We start from the raw sequence: 8,767 nt of genomic DNA, 5'->3' as shown, positions 1-8,767 counted from the left end.
GTACATGTAGAAATGATTGGATTGGTGTATGTTTTGCTGTGTATATTCTCAACAACAACATCAACAATATAAAGTTTAAAAAAAAAAAAAAAAGAATTTCAAGACAGGAACACCAGAGCAGTTAACTGAGTGAGGGCCCTTCTGAGCGCAGAGCAGCTGCACCACTCACAGGCCCACGAAGCCGACCCTGCACCCCCGTCTGAAGTTTGGGTTGTCCCAAGTAAGGAAGGAAGGGGAGTTTGGTTATGAGGTTTGCCTCTACGTCAGGGAAGCCGTAGGTGGAGGAGCTGGAAGCAGGAACGGAGAAATCAAAACCTCCAAAAAGCCTCTCCCTGCGAAAGTAGGGAGGTGGTTTTAGTCATCAGGCAGCGGCGGAATCCCCCAGCCAGCAAGGACCCACTCTCCACCTTCCCCGCTGCTTCATGTCACTAGCCCCTGATTCAAAATCTGATGTACAGCGGCAGCACAGGCCCACATCCGAGCCACGAGGGAAGCAAACTGCTGGCATTTCAGCCTCTGTAGCAGGAAGCAGGCTCTGCTGTCCACCAAACAGAAGTCTCCTTGTGCAAAGACACGGCGGGCACGTGTCCAGGTTCTGTTTACTCATTAAGGAGAAATCAGCCCAACAATGCAACCAATTCAGAGGAGGATATGAGAAACTAGTATCTGTATATACCTGTTCATCTATGTATCCATCCTCAGGGAAGAGAACAGATGCTAGACTAATGGCTAAGTTAGATGCTTGACTGGTTAACATCCTACAGGCAGTAAAACCAAAACCTTGGAGGTTACTGTCTCTACTCAGTAGACATCATTTTCATCCTATCAGTTTTCTACGAGTCCACAGACTCTGGGATCTAATCAATAATCAATAATATGTCAAAGTTACATTCCCTTAGAGCTGTGCTGTCTGAAGGAACTATCTGCACTGATGAAATGTTCTGTATCTGTCCGGTATGGGCGCATGCAGCTGTAAAGCCCTTGAAATGTGGCTCGTATCACTGAGAAATGGAATTTAAAAAAAGGTTTTAGTGTGAAATAATTTTAGATTTATGGAAAGTTGTAAAGATAGTACCCTTCCCCAAGCTTCCCCTAATGTTAACACCTTACATTTATCAAAGTACGTTTATCAAAACTGAGAAGTTAACATTGGTAAAACATTACTAAATAAACTCTAGGCTGAATTTGGAGCCCTGGTAGCACCGTGGTTAAGAGACTTGGCAGTTCAAATCCACTAGCCACCCCTTGGAATCCCGATGAGGCAGTTCTACTCTGTCCTATAGGGTTGCTATGAGTTGGAAAAAAGGCTTAATTTAGATTTCCCATGGTATCTAGTATCTTTTTTCTCTCCTAGGATTTAATCCGGTTGTTCTGCCTCCTTAGTCTCCTCCAATCTGTGACAGTTCTCCATCTTGTTTTCACGATCCTGACACTTTTGAAGAGCACTGGTCAGGAATTTTGTAGAATGTTCTCCAGTTTGGGTTTGTCTGCTATTTCCTCGTGATTAGACTGGGCTTAAAAAAAAAAAAAAAAAAAAATTTTTTTTTTTTATGGGTTTGGGGAAGAACATCGCAGAGCTCAAGTGCCCAGTGGTACATGTAACGCCAGTGCCACTCAGCACTGGTGAGACCGACCTTGATCCCATGGGAGCGTGGAGTCTGCCGTATTTCTCCACTCTCAGGTTGCTATTTTTCATTTCTGTCCTCCTCTCCTGAGAAGTGAGTAACCAAGTCCACCAGACTCACGGGGAGGGGAGCTCAGCATCACCTGAAGGGAGGAATATCATAGGATTTGAAAACATGTCTTAAAGCCCCCACAGTGACTAACAAATATTTTGAGGGTGATACTTTGAGGCTATGCAGGTTACCTGTTTCTCTTCAAAGTTGCCCTCCCTAATTTTCACATTGGTTTGTGGATCTTGCCCATCATCATGATTCCTGTGGTGCTGTAATGGTGGTTTTCTCTTTCCCTCACTCCTTCTGTGTTTCTTCATTGGAATTCTGTAAGAAGATTTGTTCCTTTTCCCCCATTTATTTTAGCCAGTCATTTATTCATGTCAGTGTGGACTCATGAATTTTTTTTTTTTCATTCTTTGGAAAGATAGATGGTCATCTTTTTGCTTTATTTCCCAGTTTTAGATAATTTCTCTAACAATAGTAGAGGTGGTCTGATACAGGACAATCAAAAGAATGACATCTGCCCACCATATTGGTTTTTTTAGAAGGATCACCCAAAACATTGTCATTGGAGACCAGTATTTGGGGTCTTAAAAATCAGGTGTGGCACAAGGCTTACTGGTCTGACAGAGACTGGAGGAACCCCCAAGACTATGGCCCTTGGACACCCTGCTAAATCAGAACTGAAGCCAGTTCCAAAGTCCATCTTTCAGCCAAAGATAAGACAGGCCTATAAAATAACACACATGAGGAATGTGCTTCTTAGTTCAATCAAATATACGAGATCAAACAGGCAACACACACCCAAAAGCAAAGACAAGAAGGCAGAAAGGGACAGGAAACCTGGATGAGTGGAAACAGGGAACCCGAGATGGAAGGAGGAAGAGTGCTGACACATTGTGGGGCCTGCAACCAACATCACAAAACAACTTGTATATAAATTCTTGAATGAGAAACTACTTTGTGCTGTAAACTTTCACCTAAAGCACCAAAAAAAAAAAAAAAAATCAGATGTGGGACTAGAGTAGAAATACCCAAAAGATTAGGAATGAGGAGAAACCCAAGACTGAACCGAACATCTCAGAGTCCTAAACACACACAGTATGTGAACTTGTGCAAATCACACATTCTCCTTTGGGGCCTCGGTTTCCCCAAGATAAGATGAAGGTGCCTGTCAACTCTAGATTCCTGGTCTCAGGCTTGTTCATGCATCAGAATCACCTGGAAACCAAAAAGCCCATTGCTGTTGAGTTGATTCTGACTCATAGCAGCCTTATAGGACAGAGTAGAACTGCCCCATAAGATTTCCAAGAAGCAGCTGGTGGTTTCAAACTGCCGACCTTTTGGTTACCAGCCAAGCTCTTAACCACTGTACCACCAGGGCTCCAGAGTCACCTGGAGGGCTTGTTAAACTCAGGTTGCTGGCTGTACTGCCAAAGTGTCTGATTCAGTAGGTCTGGGGTTGGGACCCAAGACATTGTATTTCTAACATGTTCCTAGATGATGCTGGTCCAGGGACCACACTCTGAGAACCATTAGTCTAGATGATCTCTTAGCTTTGGACTCCAGGTTCAGCCCAATGATAAAAACTTTGGCTGTTGTCACTTGTCACTGGTGAAAGGATGGAAGAGGCCTTTGCAGACACAGAACCACTGGGAATTCAGGGAGTCACGCTTGGACACTTGAGTACTTTGTGCCAGGCAAAGCATTAAGGCACTAAGACTCAGTCAAAGGAGCCCTGGTGGCACAATGCTAAAGCGCTCGGCTGTTAACCAAAAGGTCAGCAGTTCTAATCCACCAGTGGCTCCACGGAAGAAATGACCCAGTGATCTGCTCCCTTAAAAACTACAGTCTAGGAAACCCTATGGGGCAGTTCTACTCTGTCCTATAAGGTCTCTATGAGTTGGAATCAACTCGACGGCACACAATGAGACCCAGTCACTGCCCAGGGAGGGTGATCTACCGAAAACAGGGACAAAGGTTGGGTTGACTGTTGAAGAGCAAGCTTGAATCTGTTTCCACCACTTAACAGCTGTGTGGCCTTGGGTAAGAGACTAAATGTCTTTGGGTCTCAGTTTTCCTAACTGTAAAAGGGGGTTAAGAACGGTACTTACAGGACCACACAAAAAAGAAATGTTTAATAGATGGCCGTTGCTGCTAGTTTTGTATCATTTGCTGTTGAGTTTGTGCAGCTGGGGAGACAGCAGTGACAGGACTAGTATCTGTTTCCACAGAAGCCCCTACCGTTCCTCAGCCACACCCCACCCAGCCTGGATTCCCATTCGCTAACTTCAGCCCCCCTCAAAAAACCCAAAGCAGCTCATGAGAAAAAGTCAATTTAATTTATTAAATAGGTCTCGAAGGCTCTCCCAAGGAGCATTAACAAGTCTGGGGACAAAAAACATCAACAAATTCACATAGCTGCCACGTCCACCCCTTGGAAGGGTACAGTGAGAATAACTTAGATTTAAGTCCACAGAAGAAAAACACCCTATAAATACCAAATTATAACAATGACATCAATTGAAATCTTTTCTCGGGTTAATTAATAATTTAAAATCTCCGTCCTCTCAGGAATGGCCCATCTGTGGATTCATTGGAATAATGAGTAACTCACAGGAGAGTTCTTACACTTAACCATTGGTCACTTTTTTTAAAGGCTCCAGAAGTTTCTTTCTGCCATTCCAAAAGGAACAGTTGACCAAGATGGCCTTAACTGGCCTTTTGGTCCTCAGAGTTCATTGCTTTGCCATCCACGCACTTTGCAAACTGTTGTAAAATTGCCAAGATGAAGCATTTACGTTCAAAGGGATCTGTAGGCACCGAGACATTTATTTCTGATGTGTCTTGAGATACGAGTTTCTTCAGCTGTCCTGTGATTTCATCAACAACACTTTTGTTATTTATATGCTGTTTGATCCCCTGGAAGTATGGCAGGATGGCTGAGCTGTTGATGTTGTTTGATGGGTGGGGGTCAGAGGTCGAACAAGGCAGTGTGTACTTTGTGCTTTCCGGCACTCCTTTCTCTGCTTCCCGCTGTGGGGCGAAGGGAGAAACTGGTGAACATTACGTTTGCAATGGCAGCTAAAACCCCAACAGCTAACACCTGAGTGCTTCATCTGTGGCTGGCCTGTGCTAAATGCATCACCCTGACCAGCTCCTTCTTGGCACAACAACCCCGTGTGTCTGTGACCAGCAGTATCCCAATCTGTTTAGGAAGCTGAGCAAAGATCAAGTGGCAGACCCAGGATTCCACCCAGGTCTGGCCAGTGATGCCAAAGCCTCTAACCACTGCTTTATCCTGCCTCCTCTGCCTATCCTGCTGAGGTCTCCAGAGCCTTCTGGAATCTGCTCTTAGGAGCTCCATGGCTCAGGACGCTGGCGAAGGAGAGCACCTGGGTTTCCAGGCCAGCTCCTTGCTCTTTGTGGGCCTGTCTTACAGCCACACATTCACTTACAGAGTGGGGTTTTGTGTTTGTCTGAAGGGCTGCCAAGGTCCTAGGAACCTCTCCCTGGCCCATGCACAACCCTATCTTCAGATCTGGAAAGGGGCAATTGAGAGCATTAAAAAAAAATAGTTTACAAAAGAAATCTCTAGGGCACTTACATATTCCTCCAAAAGTATCTTAGATAAGTATTGTAATTCCTTGATTATTTTTTGTTGGTCTTTTGCATCTGGCCGAAGGATGGATAACATATGGGAGGAGAGCAAATTTCCCATACAACAGAGCAGGAACAGAGCAAATTTCTTGGGTCCTGGAGAAAGAGAGCAACACTGTAAGTAACATGGGTCAGACCCCCCAGCCCACTCTAGCTGCAGTCATGGGAGCCATTGACCAACAGGCCAGTCCCCTCCAGGGCCTTCCTCTCTGTCTGGTGAGAAGAGACTATACCCAGGGTAGTGGTACCTGAATGGGAGACCATGGTGAATGAGAGCAAGGCCTGCTTCAGCAACAGCTTCAGCAACAAGACCAGCGTGCTCACCTTGGTCGTCAGGGTATATAAAGGGCCAGTCGTGGGAAGGAAGAACAACCAATGTCCCGCCCATGGCAAAATCATTGCTCAGCTTTTCTCCAGAAAATACTTTTAAATTCTGCCACCCAAGGTTGGATGAAAGCAGTGCCGGGGGAAGGAAGTACTGATGTTACCCTCAAGATAGGCAGATGCTTGACTTAGTACAGAGGAAGGTACACATCTTTGCCATTTCTTCTTGGAAAGAGCTCAGTGATCTAACCTGCGTTGACAGACACAACCACGAGGCAACAGCTGACTTACAGGGGCTGAGGGCCCGTGACCCACAGGAAATTTCTAGGGAGGGTCACGGTGAGTGTGCATAAGCATAAAGCTGGTGTGGGGTTTGCACAATGTGTTATCTTTGGAAATTTCTGAAGTATGCAAGGTGTGGGGATGGCCCTGGTAACCACTGTGAATGTGATGAGTCAAAGGCTTTGTCCCCATTCTACTTGAACTTGAACACCATTGGATTCTCAACTGTGTCTTTGGAACCCCAGGTCTTAGAACCAGAATCGTGCCCAGAGCACTTTGTTGAAATCACTTACCCATTTTTCTGAGTGGTACCTTTGACCAGGCACTGTTCTAGGGTCTCAGGAGTGGCGACGTATAAATCAGATAAGGTCCCTGACCTCATGAAGCCAAAATTCTAGCAGGCAAGAGGCCACAAAAGTATCAGGCAATGATAAGAACTTGATACATTAAAAAATAGATAAAATAAGATCATGGGATAGAAAGTGTCAGGTGAGATCCTTTAGGTCAGAGGATCAGGAAAAGTCATTCTGAGGTGACATTTAAGCTGAGACCTGAGGATGAGAAAGGAGTTGGCCCCGGGAAGATCTGGGGAAAGAGTGTTCCAAGGAGAGGGGACACTAGTACAAAAGTCCTCAGGCCACGTGAGCTTGGTGTGCCCAAGGAACAGGAAGAAGGTCATGGCGGCTGGAGTGAAGTGAGAGGGGAGAGTGCTGCAAAGGTCCGTAAAGGTCAGACAGTGGCAGGCTTTTTAGGCCATGACCACAAGCTTAGGTTTTGTTCCCGTGTGATGAAACACCACTGGAGGGCTTAAGGCAGAGAAGTATAGGCTCTGGTGTACTTTAAAAAAGAGAGAAAGACGTGCTGTTGAGTAGACTGTGGCAATTTAAGCTGGAAGTGGCAGGCTCTAGCAGCTCTGCAAGTGAAAGATGACGATGGTGGCTTGGACCCAGGTGGAAGTGGATGGAGATGGAGTCCACAGAACTAGCTGATGGGCTGGAGGTGGGACATGAATCAGAGAGATCAACCAAAGGTGACTCCTGGGTTTTGATGAAGAAACTGGGCGAATGATATGCAGTGAAGGAAGAGAAGTCTGGACAGGGGAAAGCATGAGTCCCGTTTTCAACATGTTAAGTTCAAGATGTCCAGATATAAAGTCGGCAGTTGAATATCAGTCAAGAGCTCAGGGATAAGGTCAGGTCTGGAGAAGTTTGTTCAACCCTAGATGCACAAGAAGAAACACAGCCAGGAACCTCCTTCCACCCTGTAAAGGTTAAGGTTGTGTGTCAACTTGGCTGGGCCATGATTCTCAGTGGTTTGGCAGTTATGTAATGAGGTAGTTATCCTCCATTTTTTGATAAAATGTAATCACCTCCATGATGTGATCTGATGTGATCAGCCAAGCAGTTGTAAGGGGAGTTTCCTTGGGGGTGTGGCCTGTATCCAATATATGTGGAAATTCTGGCAAAGCTCACTGGTTTTTGCTCGCTCTGGATCCTGCATCTAGCTCATCATCATCTGACCTCCGATTCTTGGGGCCTGAGCCAGCGGCCTGCTGTATTGCCCACGAATCTTGGAATTTGTCAGCCTTTGCAGCCTGTGAGCCAGCAGAGTGCCGTCTGACCTGCTGATCTTGGGTTCATCAGACTCTTCAGCTATGTGAGTCAGGAGAAGCCTCTAGCCTGATGCCTGACCCATGGACTTTGGACTTGCCAGCCTCTACAACCGTGTGAGCCATTTCCTTGATGTAAATCTCTCTCCATACACACACACACACACACATATATATATTTATATATATATATATATACAAAAACCCAAACCTGTTGCCATTGAGTTGATTCTGACTCATAGCGACCCCATAGGACAGAGCAGAACTGCCCTATTTGAGTATATATATACATATATATATGTATATGTGTATATATATATATGTATGTATACATACATATGGAGCCCTGGTGGCGCAGTGTTTAAGAGCTCAGGCTGCTAACCAAAAAGGTTGGCAGTTCAAATCCACCAGTTGCTCTTTGGAAACTCAATGGGGCTGTTCTGCTCTGTCCCTATAGGGTTGCTATGAGTTGGAACTGACTCTACAACAACGAGTTTGGTTTATCCAATTTTTTTTTTTTTATATATATGCCGGAAACCCTGGTGGTGTAGTGGTTAAGTGCTACGGCTGTTAACCAAGAGGTTGGCAGTTCAAATCCACCAAGCGCTCCTTGGAAACTCTATGAGGCAGTTCTACTCTGCCCTGTAGGGTCGCTATGAGTTGAAATTGACTCGACGGCAGTGGGTTTGGTTTTGGTTTTGGTTATATCTATATATGGTTTACTGGTTTTGGTTCTCTAGAGAACCCAGCCTAAGACACACCTTTAATCCCAAGTCTCCCTCCATCTACTGCTGTGTCTCTTCCTTTCTCATCAAAGGTTCTTGACAGAGTGGCTACACTCATGTTTTCCTCACTCTCCGAGCCACCACAATATGGCTTCCACCCCAGCAATTTATTCAAATTCCCCCCAGCAAAGTTCCCAGTGACCTCACTGCCTAACTTAGTAATTGTCTTCAGCCCTTATCTTATATGACCTCTCTGCGGCCTATGATGATGCCAGTTATTTCTTCCTCCTTGAAAACCACTTTTCCTCTCATGCCGTGGCAATGTGTTTTCACCTGACCTAAAGTATCTCACCCGTCACTCTCTATCCCATCTATTACTGTCTTCAAGCACTTTTCACTACCTGATATTTTATTAAATATCGGTATTCCCTGCTGAAACGTAAGGTCCTTGAGGAGCAGAGATCATATCTGTCTTGTTTACCACTAGATCT

The 8,767-nt window shown here is 45.3% G+C and overlaps 1 protein-coding gene across 1 annotated transcript; it reads right to left on the bottom strand.

The window, feature by feature from the left end:
* Nucleotides 1-3,475: 3,475 nt before the first annotated feature.
* On the bottom strand, nt 3,476-4,739 carry IL31 (interleukin 31; the record flags this gene model as incomplete). Its single annotated transcript, XM_023539193.2, has 1 exon — nt 3,476-4,739. A coding segment is annotated over one exon (351 nt), but the record flags the coding sequence as incomplete, so codon positions are not given.
* Nucleotides 4,740-8,767: the final 4,028 nt, after the last annotated feature.

Source organism: Loxodonta africana, chromosome 19 (genome assembly GCF_030014295.1).
Source record: "Loxodonta africana isolate mLoxAfr1 chromosome 19, mLoxAfr1.hap2, whole genome shotgun sequence".
In the NCBI taxonomy this organism is placed as follows: Eukaryota; Metazoa; Chordata; class Mammalia; order Proboscidea; family Elephantidae; genus Loxodonta; species Loxodonta africana.
The sequence above is the reverse complement of the archived record's forward strand: the minus strand, read 5'-3'. Positions and strand labels throughout refer to the sequence as shown.